The following is an 18210-nucleotide window of genomic DNA, read 5'->3' on the forward strand; positions in this document are numbered from 1 at the left end:
CTCTGTGTCCTAGCAAGGCTGCTCCTCTCTCGGGGGTGGGGAGGTCAAAGAGACAGCCACTGAGTTCATGTCAGAGACAGTCTCTGTTCCCCTTACTAGGGAACCTACTTGGATACTGAGCTGCCTTGGGTTACATCCTACTACTCAACCTTAATTAATTAACATTTTCTGCCTGAGCTTCAATACCATGTCTGGAAGACTCAAAAAAAAGGGGGAGGGCAAAATAAATTTGTGGTGGGCTTTAGATTATTTTTAATTTTTAAACTAGAGGTGCTGCTCTTGTTCAAAGTGAAGAACCCTCTCGATACACAACACATGTATCATCATTAATGGGAATTTTTTTTATCTCTTTTTTTTATTTTTTTTCAATTACACTTTATTCATTCTGCATCCCCCCATAAGCCCTTCCCTCCTCCCCTCCCAATCCCACCCTCCCTCCTCCCTCTGCTTGCATGCCACTCCCCAAGTCCACTGATAGGGGAGGTTCTCCTCTCCTTTCTGATCTTAGTCTGTCAGTTCACATCAAAAGTGGCTGCATTGTCCTCTACTATAATACACTTAAAAGTTAATTATCTTGGGCGAGTCGTAAGTATTTCTGTGCAGAAATGTAAGGTGGCATTACCCTTTGTTTAACAATAATTTTAACCACACAAACACTCAGGATGCTCATTTATTATCTGGAAAATATAAATGGAGCAATCTGCTTTCTGAAAAATGAAAGCTTCATAAAAACAAATTTTCTTTCTAAGTTTAAGCACATTTTTTTTGTAAAGCAACAACAACAATAATAACATAATTCCTATCTAGATGAAAAAACAGTTTAATGGCCCAATTTATTAGCTGATCTTCCTTGTTGCTTCTTCAACGCTGGAGTTGTAAAGTTTTAATACTCTATCTCAACTTGCTTCCAGTTTTCATATATCTTATATGTAATTTTATGTTATAGGTACAGCTAGAGAACATTGTCATATGTTTTCAAGACATTTGACTGTAGAGAGGGCAATTGATACTGTAATTTGATGAGAAGGGACTCATTGATACACAAAGCAGTTTATGGTACACTGAAGCATCAATCTAACTTTGATTCTCACAAATGGAGGGCTTTTCCATGTTTCTGTAGATGCAAGCACAGGGCATTTAGTGTAGACGTTACGTGAGTGATTACAACTACAATGCCATCACAGGAAATGTTAGTTCAATAAGAGTTGGACAGTTTCTGAAATGCATAAAGCAAAGGGCTCTACACATCACTGATTCAACAAATTCAAGACGCACCAGGAAAATTCACCTGCCACCAAGCCTGGTGAGCTGAGTGTGCACTTAGCACTTTCAGGAAGAAATAAATCGATTTCCACAGTTGTCCTCTTATCAGCACACATATGCTTTGACATATGGACGCTAATGCAGACCATACATACACACAGAGACACACAGATAGACAGACAGACAGACACACACACACACACACACAAACTGAAAAATTCATACATCTCTAACACCCAGCAGTATTGAGACCCTGATCTGGACACACACGAAAACCAAAGTGCTGAAGCATTAGTTCACAGCACCCAGAGACATATTTAAAAATATGTAAAAACAATCATTCCTTCAGAACTTTAATGCTGGAGGCAGAAAAGAAAAATCGTAGAGTGCAGGACTTTCATCCCACCCCAGGTAGCTTAACTGCTTCAGTTTTATCCTACGAAGTCCAACAAGGCCTGACAAACAGCACCACGGAAGGAGAAGCATCTCCCAGGCAATGGTGCGTATAGACAGAAGGATTTTTTTAGTCAATTGCAGGAATTAGACTTTAATGCTTTATACTAAAAGACTTCACACCCCAGATAGTTGCTTCTATGCACTGAATCTTGGCAGGTTGTGAGCCTGCCATAAGTGAATCCGTGAAGCCATGCTAAGCAGGTCTCCATGCATGAACAAAATGCTTTATTTGTGACACTCCTTTCTTTGGAACAGTTCAAACTCCTGTTATGCTCTTTGGAAAAAAAATCAGCTTGGTCAACCTTTTAGATTTTAATACTAATTTCATTTCAAAATCATCCCTGTAGAACCACAGAATGATGCAGATTCTCTCTTCCACCAGTAGTTTTGAAATGAATAATTCTAGACCTTTTGATTTAAGATATTTAAAAAAATTATATGACCAAAGTTTTTAAAGCATTCACCAGATGTGTTGAAGCACAAGCTACCTTACCATTGTGTGGGAGTTCCAGAGGTCTACAGGCATCATTTTCTACTCTCAGTTTCGGCGAAGAGATGAGCACTTTGGCGAGGGATGCTGAGATGGGCTGCACTAATAGGTGGGTGAGGTTTTGTCGGTTTTGTCTGAAGCTTCCATCTGAATTCAAAAGAGAAAAGAGCCAAATCCTTAGACAATGGACACTGAAAACAATCACAGACAAGTTCTTTGCGATCAGGTGGATGGATTTTGAATAGTAGGTTTACATTTATTTGTTTATTCACTCTTCAATTATATCCTGTCTCCTTGTTAAAGATATTTGAAACACTCTAAAAATTATTTAGTCTGGTAATATTATGTATCTTCCTTAACGATGTACACATAAAATTACCACCAATTCTGCTAACATCATTCAAAGGTAACAAGAAAGGAATGGAGACACAGAAAGGCACCAGAACCAAGACTGCACTGGTCTGTGGCTGGATTGTAGGAGCTGAAAAACGATTAAATAGCTGATAGCATAGTGGATCCCAGCGAGGGAGGCTATGGCGAGAAGACTGAGAAGGAATGTGGCTTGTAGCATGGAATTCAGATGCCCAATGAACTGGCAGCTGCTAATACTTTCAACAGGATAAAGAAGGGAGACCTGTGCAATATTGTTTACAGAACGTCTCTGCCCCTTGCTCACACTCAGCCACTGTAGATTCTTGGCTATTCCTTATGCCAGTGGGAAGTGGTGGGATACAGAAGAGGGAGGCTTTAGACAATGATGAAATTCCCCTTGTTAAACATGATAGGATTAAGATTGCCAAGAATCCTTACGGAAATCTCTGTGACCAGTGCCTTCCAGCTATAGAGCATTTGTTAGAAGCAGATATAAACAGATCAGTAGAAAAGACCTTTTAAAATTAATGAAAATCAGGAAGCCACTGATAAAAACAACTTGTCTGAGAACTCCCCCACTTAAAGCCAGAGTCAATGAATCTTACTCGTATTGAAAACTAAAATCAACTTAATTCTGCCCTTCTTGAGAGCAAGCTCTCAACAAAAATCATCTGCCCAGAAAAGTGAAGCTGTCAGCAGCATCCAAGAGGCTACAGAAAGCCTCCAGGAAGACAGAATGAATGGGGATACATGGCAGATGTGAACTAAGGGCTCCAGCGAACATTTACAGTAAGAGTAGAATTAGGATTTAAAGAATTCCCAGACATACTGGAAAATCAGTATCCTCTGAAGACAGTAATTAGCTTTAACAGGATCAGAGGTTGTATACAAAAATGCAATAGTATAGTATCACTAGAAATAATGCCCTCAGAATCAGTAGAATCAGGAAAGTTGTGTCTCAGGAGAAAGGAGACTGGGGCAAGAACTTGAGATGGGATACATGAGACATGAAGGTAAACCTCAGTGACATGTGACGACGAGTCAGTGTAATGAATAAAGCTGAACCTCAGTGTTGGGAAGATGGCTCAAGCAGGAAATACTAGTTCAAGGCCCCAAGGTTTTTTCCCAGAAACCTCATGTTGCAGTGTTGATGGAGGCAGCTGGCGTGACATACATTTTGAATAACAGCAGAGACAATGGAATATCTGGGTTAGGCAGCCTAGTCCAGTTCAAAAGTTCCATGGCACAAATGACTTTATGTAAATAAAAAATGCAAGTGCCTAAGAAGCATCATGCAGGGCTGTATATGGCTTAGACACACACACACTCATGCAAACTATATATACATGCACACACAAACTGATTGATAAAAGTTATGTACCTCAAACACATATGGAGGAGTAAGAAGAAAACTATAAGACAGAGATGAAAAGAAAAGATGCTGAATCCAATTAATTGTGCACTTGGGAGAAACCAAGAGGAAAAAGAGACATAGGAAAGGGTAAAACAAGAAGGTATTAGGAAATACCTTCTTGAACTATTTGGATAAGTAATGAACTAAATTTATCTTTAATAAAATGCAAATCAAACAAAACTGATAAGACAAAATAGTTATGACAATGACCACCAAACTCAGAGTAGAGTGGAGGAGACAATAAACCAAATGTGCTCAAGTAAACAACAAAATACTTGATACAACTATTTTATTGGCTCAGAAGAGAAAATTCACACTTGAATGCCGATAGTTATATTTCCGAATGCAGTATCATAATTTTCACAAACTTTATTAGGAAACCGATTCCTGGAGGCTTGCTTAGAATTTAATTTGATTTGTCTGCAGGGGTGTGGATTTCCGTGATCCTGGTAACCAGTTTCCAGGAGGCATATTATACATAAAAATAATGTTTGTGAATGGCTTCTTTAATTTATTATCCAGAAAATCACCAGACCAAAACAAAACAAAACTGATATTTACCTTAAGGCTGTGGCTGTTATGGAAGCCACAGCTTTGAAGAAACAATAATAAAGGTTTGAACTAAGAATCAGTTTTGTTGGTGAAGCACAGGGACAGTCATAGGTCTCCATAACTCCTTTATGCCCACATGTGACAGCTGGTTTTGACCTAGTGTAGTTCACTGCTCCCTGACCATTTTATGTCGAAGACCATGATAAGCCATATAATTTGTAGAGCCCAGAGCAAGACAACAATGTAGGGTTGATAGCTGGAAAAGCTAGGAAGGATTATGACATGGCAACAGATTATAAATCAAGTATGACATCTTTCAGAAAAATACTATGGAACTGCACATGTCATATACCCATGAGCCAGCTTATGCAGGCTTCACAGACATGATGCTAGGAGTCAAATAGCCTGCTAGGTGAAAATATTGTTGACATGCAAGCTTCAGGAGGTTGCATTCAACCATTAATAAGCAGGCCTGGGTTCTCTTCTGCTTCAGTCTGCACCTTGGGCTAAAAGTTCTTTTCTCCAAATACAGATCACACCTGGAGGGCTAGTTGGGAAGTTTTGGAATAGCCAGCTGACTAAGGTTCACCATGTATGCAATTCCCACTCAATTGTGACTTGCGATGCTTTAATATCACATTGAACAGTATCTTTAAAAGTAGTAATGTTTTAATTTTGACATTTCTATATATTGTACAGTATATATTGATAATATATACCCATAACTACCTCCATCCAAAGTCCCTAAATCCCTCTTAGCCTCCTAGTTTCTAGTTATCCTTTAAATTTTTACTTTATTTTTAAAACAGTATTTAATATTTCTATGCATGCTACTTTTATATTATTTTAAGTTACCTGGTGAAATTTTTTCTTTCAGTTGCTCAAATACAATTTTCTTGATCAATTTCACTTACCAAAGCTGAATTAAGACCAGGTAAATCAATTAAATGGTCCTATATCCCCTAAGGAAACAGAAGCAGTCATCAAAAGTCTCTCATCCAAAAAATACCCACGACCAGATGGTTTCAATGCAGAATTCTACCAGACCTTCAAATGGTGCTGGTCTAACTGTATGTCTACATGTAGAAAAATGCAAATAGATCCATTCTTATCACCCTGCACAAAATTAAAGTCCAAGCTGATCAAAGACCTCAACATCAAACCAGACACACTAAACCTGTTAGAAAAAAAAAAAAAAGTGAGGAAGAGCCTGGAACTCATTGGCACAGTAGACAACTTCCTGAACAGAACACCAACAGCCCAGGCTCTAAGAGCAACAATCAATATATGGGACCTCATGAAACTGAGAAGCTTCTTTAAAGCAAAGGACACTGTCATCAATACAAAACGACAGCCTACAGATTGGGAAAGGATCTTCACCAACCCTCTATCTGACAGAGGGCTAATATCAAGAAGTTAAAAACCAACAAATCAAGTAATCCAATTACAAAATGGGGAACAGAGCTAAACAGAGATTTCTCAATAGAGGAATATCGAATGGCCGAAAAACACTTAAAGGAATGCTCAACATCCTTAGTCATCAGGGAAATGCAAATCAAAATGACTTTTTATGCTATTTCTGGGCCTCCAAGATAAAACCTCATACTTAAAAGGCAAATGTTGCCTTACATCCCCTGGCACTGTTTTCATATGAAGTCTGTGATTTCCATGTTGTCATAGATGTCAGGAATTTGTATATTCCCATTAGCAAAACAAAACTTCTCATGATCACACAGGATGCCATGCCTATGCCATGCAAAATAATTTTAAGCCTTGGGTTTCCAGTATTCACAAATCATCTACCGACAGCAGTATGTTCTGTGTATTCTGTGAACTACCTTTACTGTGTGTTGACTTGAGTCATTAATTCTCCCACATGGGATCACCACACATGTCTAAGGCACTCACTTCCTGCAAAGTCACTTTCCTATAGTAGGTTTGCACTGATGAATATTCCACCTCTGTCCCTTCACAATTTTGATTTGTTTTCATTTCCAGTTAATGTAATTACTGTATAAACAACTTCCATTAAAATATGGCACATGGTGCCTAGCACATTGTCAGGAAATCCAGAGTTGGAGAATGATAAAAGAATCAGCAAATATTTGAAAAATATTCTGTCTGTCTGGGTTTTTGAGTGCTTACAAATGGAACAGGGACACAAAAGAAGAAGAGTTTTTATGTCTAAGCTCACATTTTGATGAAGCTTTACTTGAAGCAAGTCATCACCTCCCCCGCAGACACACTAAATGTATTTCCAAAGCCCATTTGTTACCATTAACTCACCGATTAATCCTGGTGTAAAATAATCATTGCTCCATGAAAGCATTTCAATAAATAAATTATAATTAAATAATTTATCAGCTAATAAAACATCAATACTCACCTTTTAATTTGCTCAGAGATGCTCTATTAGGCATATGAAACAATAGATTTAAAATTAAATAATAGGAGTGAATTTTAAACCCAAATTGAACATTCCTAAATATTTAATGATTTTGGTGCTGCAGGACTAATAAATTTGCATTAGTTTTGAAAGTTAGTAAGTAATTGCTTCATTAATTTTTCACTTTCACAGTAATGGAAATGTGACAAACAGCTCACTTCTGGGAACAGATACTAAAAGCAGGACTTTGTAGAACACTAAGATTAAATTATACTAACAAGCTATATTTTAAAAACCTGGATCACAGGAGATCTAGCATAATTTAATTTTCTTATATATTAGGTATTTTTGACTACAACTAAACATGCCACCATTTTACTCCACTATATTTTATTTTATTTACTATTTTTTATTTGAGTTTTTTTTTTTCACTTTACATCCCAAGGACAGCCTCCTCCCTCTTCTCCTCCCACTCACCCCCCTTCCTCCTTCCCCTCTCCCCTTTCCCCTAAAAAAGGGAAGCCCTTCTCAGCTCCCCTTTATCAACCCTCCCCTGCATATCAAGTCATATCAGGACTAAGCATATCCTCATCCACTGAGGCCAGGCAAAGCAGGCCTGTCAGCAGGAAGTGATCCAAAAGCAGGCTATAGAGTCCATGTTTAAAAGAGCTACCCCACCTCCACCTCACCACTTGTCCGTCGAACCATCTGAAGACCAAGCCACCCATTGGCCACATACATGCAGGGGGCCTAGGTCCAGACCATGCTCCTTAAGGCCATGTTCCTTAGTTGATATCTCAGTCTCTGTAAGCTCGCATGGGTCTGAGTTAGTTGTCTGTGTTGGACGGCTTGTGGGGATCCTGTTGCCTCCAGGTCCTTCCATCTTTGTACTCCACCACCATTTCCACAAGACACCTGAGCTCTACCCCATGCTTGGCTGTAAGTCCCAGCATCTGTCCTGTTAGCTCCTGGGTGGTAGCCTCTCAGATGACAGTCTTGTTAGGCTCCTATCTGCAAGCTTAGCAGAGCATCATTAATAGTGTCAGGGGCTGGCTCTTTATTGTGAGGTGGGTCTCAGGTTGGGTCAATTATTGGTTGGACAGTCCCTCAATCTCTGTTCCCTCTTTATGTCTCACTTCTTGTAGGCAGGTTAATTTTGGATCAAAGGTTTTACGGGTGGGTTGTTGTTCCTGCCATTCCACTAGTAGTGCCTGGCTAGGAGGTAGTCACTTCAGGTTCCATGTTACTTACCCCCTGCTAGGAGTATAAACTAGTCACACCCATTTCCTCCCAGGGGCCTACCCTGTAGCAGGCCTCCAACTTGACAAAGAGATGACCCCCCTCAGGTTCTCTTCTCTCTCCCAGCCCTCTCAACTCCCACCCCTGTTCTCCCCACATCTGATCCACACCCTCCTTTCCTTCACCATTCTCTCCTTTGCCCAGTTTCCTCTCTTCATCCACTTCTTACGTCTACTCTAGTTCCTTTTCTGAGTGACATTCCGGTACCCTCCCTAAAGCCTTCCTTGTTACTTAACTTCTTTAGGTCTTCTGTGGATTATAGTATGATTATCCAATACTGTAGGTCTAATATTTTCTTATAAGTGAGTACATGCCATGTGTGTCTGGTTTATCTCACTCATGGTGATCTTTTCTAGTTTCATCCATTGACCTGCAAATTTCATGATTTCGTCATTTTTAACAGCTGAGTAGTATTTCATTGTGTAAATGTAGCACAAGTTATGTATCTATTTTTTGGTTCAGTGGCATCTAGGTTATGTCCAGTGTCTGGTTATTATGGATAAAGACACTATGAATATAGTTGAACAACTGTCATTGTTGTATGGTGGAACATACTTTTGGGTGTATCCCCAGGAGTAGTACAGCTGGGTCTTAAGGTAGAACTACTCCAAATTTTCTGAGAAAGTGCCAGATTGCTTTCCAGAGAGGGTGTACAGGTTTGCACCTTGCACCACCAGCAAATGGAGTAGTATTCCCCTTTCTACCCATCCTTGCCAGCATGCCTTGTCATTTGAGTTTTAGATCTTAGCCATTCTGACTGGTGTGGAATCTTAGAGTCATTTTTATTTGCATTTATGTATTCATAGGTGTGTGGGTTTATTTCTGGAGTTCTTGTCATACAGGTCTTTCACTTGCTTGATTAGTATTACACCAAGATACTTTATATTATTAGTGGCTATTGTGAAGAGAACTGTTTCCCTAATTACTTTCACAACTCTTTTGTAGCTTGTATAAAGGAGGGCTATTGACTTTTTTAGAGTTAATTTTCCAATCAGACACTTTGCTGAAGGTGTTTATCAGCCCTAGGAGTTCTCTGGTATAATCTTTAGGGTCACTTATGTATACTATCACATCATCTGCAAGTAGCAACATTTAGACTTCTTCCTGTCCAATTTGCATCCTCTTGATCGCCTTTGCTTGTCTTATTGCTATAGCTAGAACTTAAAGTACTATATTGAAGATATATGGCAGGAGTGTTCCTGATCTAGTGGGACTGCTTTAAGTTTCTCTCCATTTAACTTGATGTTGGCTATTGGTTTTCTGTATATTGCCTTTATGGCACTTAGGTATGTGCCTTGTATCCCTGACCTTTCCAAGACTTTAAATAAGAAGTGGTGTTGGATTTTGTTAAAGGCCTTTTCAGCCTCTAATGAGATGATCATGTGTTTTTGTTTGTTTGTTTGTTTATATGGTGGATTACATTGAAGTATTTTCTATGTTGAAACATTCCTGCATTCCTGGGATGAAGCCTACTTGATCATGGTGGATGATAGTTTTTGGTGGTCCTGCATTTGGATTGCAAGTATTTCATTGAGTAGTTTTGCACCAGTGTTCTTAAGGGAGGTTGGTCTGAAATTCTCTTTCTTTGTTGGGTCTTTGTGTGGTTTACATATCAGGGTGACTGTGGTCTCATAGAATGAGTTTGGCAATGTTCCTTCTATCTTGTGGAATAGATTGAGGATTATTAATATTAGTTCTTCTTTGAAAATCTGGTAAAATTCTGTGCTAAAATCATCTGGCCCAGTGTTGGTTTTGGTTGGGAGTCTTTTGATAACTGCTTCTATAGGGCTCCCTTAGGGGTTATAGGTTTATTTAAATTGCTTACCTGAAATTCTTTAATGTTGGTAAGTAGTATCTATTGAAAAAATCTTTTATTTCATATAGATTTTTCAATTTTGTGGTATACAAAACTTTGAAGTAATATCTAATGATTCTTTGGATTTCCTCAATGTCTGTTATTATATCCCTCTTTTCATTTCTGGTTTTATTGATTTGGATACTCTCCCGCTGTGTTTTTAGTTTGTTTGTGTAAGGGTTTATTTATCTTGTTGTTTTTCTCAAAGAACTCTTGGTGTTGTTGATCCTTTGTATTGTTTTCTTTGTTTCTAGGTTATTGATTTCAGCTGTGAGTTTGATCATTCCCTGCCAACTTGCATGTATTTACTTCCTTTTTTTCTAGAGCTTCCAGGTGAGCTGTTAACTTGACAGTATGAGCTGTCTCCCTTTTCTTTTTTTAATTAATTAATTATTCATTTATTTTATGTACGAGTGCACTATCTGCATGTACACCTGTCCCCCAGAAGAGGAGATCAGATCCCATTATAGATGGCTGTGAGCCACCATGTGGTTCCTGGGAATTGAGTTCCGAACCTATGGAAGAGCAGAGCAGTGCTCTTAACTGCTCAGCCATCTCTTCAGCCCTGTGTCCAATTTCTTTATGAGGGTACTTATTATTACAAACTTTCCTCTTAGCTTTCATTGTGTCCCCTAAGTTTGAGTATGTTGTATCTTCATTTTCATTGAATTCTAGAAATTCTTTAATTTCTTTATTTGTTTACTCTCTGACCTAGTGATCACTAAGTAGAGAGTTTTTCAGTTCCATGAGTTTGTAGGGCTTGTTTGGATGTGTTGTTTCTGCTTTGTTTTTGCTTACTTGTTTGTTTTTCCTTGTAAGTAGGGATTAGAACATATTTATTTCTTCAACAACTGTATTTTTGAATATTATATTTTTTTATTTTTGAAGTTTAGCTTTAATCCATGGTGGTATGATAGAATACAAGGTGTTATTTCAATTTTCTTACATTTGTTAAGGTTTGCTTTGTGTGTGAGTATATGGTCAATTTCGAAGAGCATTCCATGAGGTGCTAAAATGCAGGTATATTCTTTTGTGTTTGGATGGACTATTCTGTACATGTATGTTAGGTCCAATTGATTCATAATGTCAGTTAGTTTCATTATTTCTCTGTTTAGTTTCTGTCTCAATGATCTGTTCTTTGGTGAGAGAGTTGTTGAATTCTCTAGCTATTAGTGTTTGGGATACAATATGTGATTTAAACTTTAGTAATGTTTCTTTTATGAATGTGGGTGCCTTTGTAAGGCATATATATTTAAAACTGGGATGCAATCTTGGTCAATTTTTTATTTAATAAGTATGAAGTTCCCTTCCCCGTCTCTTTTGATTAATGTTGGTTGATAATTTATCTTATTAAATATTAGAATAGCTACTCCAGCTTGCTTCTTGTGTCCATTTGCTTGGAAAACCTTTTTTACAGCCCTTTATTCTGAGGTAATATCTATCATTGTTGCTGAGGCATGTTTCACGTATGCACTAGAATGTTGGGTCCTGTCTATGCACCCATTCATTGTTACACTATGTCTTTTTATTGGGAGTTGAGGTCATTGATGTTGAGAGATATTAATGCCCAGTGTTTGTCAATTCTTGTTATTTTGATGTTAGTGTTGGTAGAGTGTGTGTGTCGGTAGAGTTTGGTTTTGCTGTTGTGGAGTCATTTATTTCCTGTGTTTTCCTACATATGATTAGCCTCCTTGGTTTGGAATTTTTCCTCTAGTATCTTCTGAAGGGCTATATTTTTTGATAGGTATTCTTTAAATTTATTTTTGTTGTGGAGTATCTTGTTTTCTCCATCAATGGTGACTGAAAATGTTGCTGAGTGTAGTAGTTGGGCTTGACATCTGTGGTCTTTTAGTGTCTGTAAGATATCCATATTCTTTCTGGCTTTTAGAGTTTCTGATAAGAAGTCAAGTGTAATTCTGATAGGTTTGCCTTTATATGTGACTTGGCCTTTTTCCCTTGTAGCTGTTAATATTCTTTCTTTGTTCTGTACATTTAGTGTTTTGATCATTATGTGATGGGATGATTTTCTTTTCTGGTCCAATCTATTTGATGTTTTGTAAGTTTCTTGAATGTTTATAGGCTTTCTTTAGGTTGGAGAAGTTTTCTTCTATAATTTTGTTGAAAATATTTCCTGGGCTTTGGAGCGTGGAGTCTTCTCCTTCTTCTATTCCTATTATCCTTAAGATTGGTCTTTTCATATTGTCCCAGATTGTTTAGATGTTTTGTGTCAGGAACTTTTAGATTTAAATTTTTCTTTGACTAATGTATTCATTTTTTTTTCAGTTGTCTCTTCTACACCTGAGAGTCTCTCTTTCATCGCTTATATTATGTTGGTGTGTAGCAAGTATACAATTTCACAATGGTAATATCATCTCTCAAAGAACGGAGAAATGGCTGAGAAGTTAAGAGCACATCCTGTTCTTTAGAAGACTTGAATTCAGTTCATAGTGCCAACATAAGACAGCTCATAACCACCAGTAATGAGCTCTTGGGGAATCTGACACTTTCCTTTGGGCTTTGTGGACCTAGAAGTACTGGGGCATTGAGATTTCATGGTAATTCATGTGCTGATTAAATGAAAGACGGGATCTCTGTGTGTTAATAGCTAGGGTTCGGGAGTGGAGAGGAATGGGTGACTTCTGCATCTAGATGAACTAACTCTCCCTTAATTTCTCTGTCCAATCACCCTTCTCCATCCCTCATGTTCTTTCTTTGCCATTCACTCTATGCATGGATCTTTTCATTCCATTGCACAGCCACTGCATAAGCAACAATCACATGACCAAAGCACCAGTCTTAAATGGAATACATCAGGTCCTACCATCCAGAATCCATTAATCTGACAAAATTACTCACGTGACAGCTGGCACATCAGACTGGAATTGGCTTAATGTGGTGTATATTTTTGTATTTTTCCACAATTCAATTTAGATTTTAACACCAGCAAAAAAATAAAATTGGTGCAATAAAAATGAAAACCAAGTTAACACTCTTCCTCACGATAATGAAAAAATGTTCAAGTAATCAAATAAAAGAATGTTTGTGTGGCTGCTGTTCCAGGAAGCTTGCACTTGATGTCCTGGAACATCTGATATCCTCTCTTATGAAGACTGCCATCTTGACTGATAGCCAACCATTACCCAGCAATACAAACATGTTTTCAATTTTACTTGAGCCCACTAAATTTACAGTTACTTTTCTGAAATGATCAGGATGTTAAATTGGCTCATCATTTTCTTGTCCTTGTGAATATAGCTAACCTTTAATTTTTCTCTGTATTCTGTAAAACCACTATTATAAACACCACTAACTCTCTTCAATCCAGTCATATTCAGCAATGGGTTGCTTATACCATTATTAAAATCTATTATTAAAAATGAAGATATATAACATAGTTTGTGCTTTCTCTCTCATTGATTCCAGGCATGATCTCTTATACAGGTTGTGCAATCCCAAGTGATCAGCCTAGGACACATGTTCAGGAGGAACTCCCCTATCAGTGGCCTACGGTAGGGGCATAGGAGGGAAAGATGGAGGGAGAGAGGGACTGGGAAGAGATGAGGGAGGGTGCTACAGCTGGGCTACAAAGTGAATAAATTATAATAAATAAAAAATTAAATAACAAGATAATTTTTGATTTTTTTTGTATTTAGACATACAAACTTAAGGTTTTTATTGGTAAAATGATCTTATTTCTGGGAAAACTAAGAATATATAAATTACCACAACTCTCTTGAGTCAAACAGGCTTTCTTCTGTGCAATAGTGTCACTAAAAAGACCAGGAATTGTCATGGTTTGTTGGTATAGTAGCATGTATCTTTAACTGTAATGCCATTCGACATGTGGTATATGTCCTGTAGTTTAAATATTATCTAGCAAATTAGGAGATTTTTTTCATGTATATTTTAACAGATAAACAGGGTGTTAAAGTATGCTAATGCAATCACTTCAAGTCAAGCCAAGTCCTGTGTTTTCATTAACAATATATTCTTTAAAAGGTTATTAAAAATGTGATCCCTTATGTTGAAGGAACACCTCTTTTGGTACAGAATTTTTATCTGTCTGAATAAATTATAAATTTGCCACTTTATGTGAAAGTTAGGTTGAATAATAGCAGTGAAACTATTGTGATATTGACAGATGTCTTCTTATTCCTCTTTTAGGGAAATGACAGGCTATGTGAGTGCTATTCTCTACTTTATACAACACTAAAATTTCTGTATCCATCATTTGTTCAGTCTAAGACTATTTCACCCCCTAAAGCATCCCTAAAATATTAGCATTGGAAACAACGATGAAACATGTAGATAAACTATCGCATTTTCTCTCTACTTCAAGGGAAGTAGTCTTGATTCATAACTGGATAATTGACCATCTGCACATTATGTGTACCAAAAGTAAATCAATCCTCTGTAGAGCCTTTCCCCCGAGAAGCCACTCATCTCAAACTTGAAGGGTATAAACACTGACATGATTTGCAAATTTTCTACTTTTAAAAAAAGTGTGCTTTGCATTTTTTAAATGACAGCAAATAAAGTATGGTTTGCTTGCTTAATTTTTATAGTAGTGGAAGTTGCAGCCATTAATTTGCAATAAAAAAAGTTTCACACCAGATTGTAATGAGAATATATTATTTTATGAGTCTGCTTATATGAGTGGGCAGAACAGTCATTTTTTGACATTTACATATTGGCAAATGTTTCCTAATAATAAATCTATAAAGGAATTACTCTTTACTTCCCTGATAAAGATACAACAGAATAATGAACTACCAGATGTAAAGTATGTCTAAGATATTCATAATCTCATCAAGTCTTTTCTATTTTGACATGGTGATATTGATACAAAGGAGACACCAGCTCATGGTTCAATAGATCATCTGGTGTTTACACTCAAGTGGTTATGAGGAAAGTTTTGCAATTATTTTTGGGATATAAACTTATAAGGAATACATGGAACTCTTGACATGAACTTAACAGAAATATTTCACCTTGATATTGATTATCTACTTGCTTATTAATGTGTGTTTCATGATTAGAATGAGAATATAAAAATTCAGTAGGTTTGTCTTCCAATTTATCCTTTGTATAATAACATAACTAAAAATGTGTTATACTATTAACTACACATACAATAATGACTTGTTTGATATAGTGACGTCTGTATTGAAAGGATACATATTCAAAGGAAAAATGATATTATTAAAGATCCATGGAAATAAACCATTGTTAGTAAAACATGGAATTAAGAAGCAATCATAAATGTTATATTTTATTACTAATTATTCTTCTGAATACATAAATGATAGTATTCTTCCAAAACTGTTAAGTTAGTCAATGTAATGAGACTCAAATTTAATATGATGAAGAAATTAATAAAATGTAATGACAACACATGATTTTATAAACTGATTACATTAAAAAATCCATGATATTATTTAGCCTATCTTGTTACTAAAGTATATTTTCCAATACATTGAAAGCCATCTCATTAAAAACATCTTCCTTGAAGTTGGAACAAAGGCTTCAGTGGCACAGTGTGAGGTATAGCTGTGCTCACTGCAGTACTAGTAACCTTGACTGTAAACTATGGGATTGTTAAATGGCAACAAGGATGCCATTAAAAACTGTGGTCAGGACTTCAAACAGCATATGCATAGGATTCTTTTGAAACCTTTTTATATTAATGGAGCTTGAACCAAACTCAAGATAATTTAAATTGGTCTCAACTTTCTTTTCAGTTTCTTCATATACTTTTTTTTAACAACTCAAAAGTGTATTCGATTTTATGCAAAAATAAAAGGTAGCAGCTTTATTCCTAATAGCCAGAACCTGGAAACAACCCAGACATGCCTCAACAGAGAAATGGATACTTAAATTTTGGTACTTTTAAACAATGGAATACTACTCAGCAATTAAAAACAAGGAAATTATGAAATTTGCAGGCAAATGGTGGGATCTAGAAAAGATCATCCTGAGTAAGGTATCCCAGAAACAGATTATATAGTCCTATAAGATAGGATAAGTATACTAAAATATGAGCAACTAAAGAAGAAAAACAAGAAAGAGGACCCCGGTGTAAGATGATCAATCCTCACTTACAAAGACAAATGGGATGGACATGGGAAGTAGGAGAAAACAAGAAACAGGATAGGAGACTACCATAGAGGGCCTCTGAAAGACTCCACCTAGCAGTGCATCAAAGCTGATGCTGAGACTTATTTTTTTTTTCAATGCAGTTTATTCAGAAACCTTGAACAATCCTCGGACCCTGGGGAAAGCCAGCCCACAGCTTAAATAGCCTCTGGGTAGCCAACCCAGGCGTGCCACGGGGGCAATGCAGATAGGTCCACATACATGGAAGCAAGCCAGATCCTCGGCCTTAGCCAAATGTGGAATTGTTCATGACAGAGAGCACTCACCATCGGGAAGGTGGAAGGCGGAAACCAGCTCCATCTTTAAGGCATAGCATTCTGCAGCTCTCTACAGTTCCCCCTTTCTGTTTTAGATGCATCAGGCAAGAGTAGAGGTCTGATCTCTGATATTAAAAATAAATTGGGACTTTGTACCGATGTTCGTTTAGGTATCATCCACCCAAAGAGCATCAGACCCGTCTGATACCTTTTTCTCAGAGGCGGGACCTGGGGCATCAACCCGCATGCAACCAGAAATGCTCTTCTCTGGGTCCAAAGCAGCTGACCCTGAGTGCAGTGCTTAGCCTCGCATCCTGAGCGTAACATTTTAGCTTTTTATGGTATCCAACCATGCTTGGGGAGAATGTCCTGCTTCAATGGCTGTAAAGGCCTGAATGATCAAGGCTGCATCACACTGTTGTGAGACTCTAATCTTGCATATATACCACAGGCAAACCAAGGAGACCAACACCAGAAGGCCTGCTAATGCTCCCATGCCCACCCATTCCTTCAGATGATTCATGGCTGCAGCAATCCATGATAATAATCCTGTGGCTAGTCCTGCGTCCACTCTGGTAAAATTTACTGTGACAATGGCCACTCTCAGCTGCTCCATCGTAGTATCGAATTCTCCAGTCCAATTACCTAAAATATAGCTCGACAATTGTTTAGACAGATTTGCAGCACAGGAAAAATTCTCATGTTATATGCTAGTGACTCAAAGTCCAGCATATTTTCATTGACAGCCAAGTTGAGCGATTTGCCATAGGGTATCAATTTGCTCCTGCACGAGGTCAATCCTCTGATTGAACACCATCAAGCTTCGTTTTAGTTGAGCATTAATTCCTTTATGTACAACTAAGGCATGAGCTACATTGGCTAAATGATTGTTCAGGGTCTGAGCAGTCTGCCCAGTATGACTCATGGCTAATACCCCAATGGTAGCTCCAACAGCCACCAATGAGATGGTAGTAACAATGGTGGCTGTAGTTCCAAGATCCCTTTTCTGTCTGAAGAGAGTCATAGCGTGAGGGGCATCAACGGGCACAGGCACGCAGTGAGGCATGTGAGTAACCAGGGCATACCTAAATTTACTAGCATTCCAGCATTGGGCAAAAAAGCAAGTATCATCACCACAATTACTTGGCTCTATCTGGCTAATAATGAATAAAAATGGGGGATATAGACAAACAGGTGTGGGCTTATAGGAAATATTATGAACAAACCTTTGGTAGAGTGCAGGGAATCATATGAAAAACGGGGCAGTTAGTATGACCAGGAAAGGATAGGAGTTCCACAAGGGCAAAATATATCAGGGTGTGGGGGTCCTCTATGACACTGTTTCTCCAACCAAGTACCATGTATGGATATAACCTAGAACCCCTGCTCAGATATAGCCCATGGTAGCTATAACCAAGCTAGAACCAAGCGGGTTCTCTAGTAAGGGGAACAGGGACTATTTCTGACATTAACTCAATGACTGGTTCCTTTACCTACCCCCATCAGGGAGGGAGGAAAAGTCTTGCTAGGCCACAAAGGAGGGCATTGCAGCCAGTACTGAAGATACCTGATAAGCTAGGGTCAGATTGAAGGGGGAGGAGGACCTCCCCTAGCAGTGGACTTGGAAAGGGACAGGGAGGAGATGAGGGAAGGAGGTTTGGATGGGGAGAGAATGAGGGAGGGGGTTACTGCTGGGATAGAAAGTAAATA

General features: G+C 38.0%; 1 protein-coding gene across 5 annotated transcripts in view; it reads right to left on the bottom strand.

Annotated features, from left to right (window-relative positions):
• Naaladl2 (N-acetylated alpha-linked acidic dipeptidase like 2) overlaps window positions 1–18210 on the bottom strand; it is a 1327651-nt gene that overhangs the window by 397220 nt on the left and 912221 nt on the right. For all 5 annotated transcript variants that reach the window (XM_060378133.1, XM_060378134.1, XM_060378132.1 and 2 more), the window contains one exon: window positions 2213–2356. In XM_060378133.1, coding sequence (XP_060234116.1) covers window positions 2213–2356 — 144 coding nt within the window. The remainder of the gene's footprint in view (window positions 1–2212; window positions 2357–18210) is intronic.

The sequence above is a fragment of the Meriones unguiculatus genome, chromosome 2 (genome assembly GCF_030254825.1).
Source record: "Meriones unguiculatus strain TT.TT164.6M chromosome 2, Bangor_MerUng_6.1, whole genome shotgun sequence".
Classification (NCBI taxonomy): Eukaryota; Metazoa; Chordata; class Mammalia; order Rodentia; family Muridae; genus Meriones; species Meriones unguiculatus.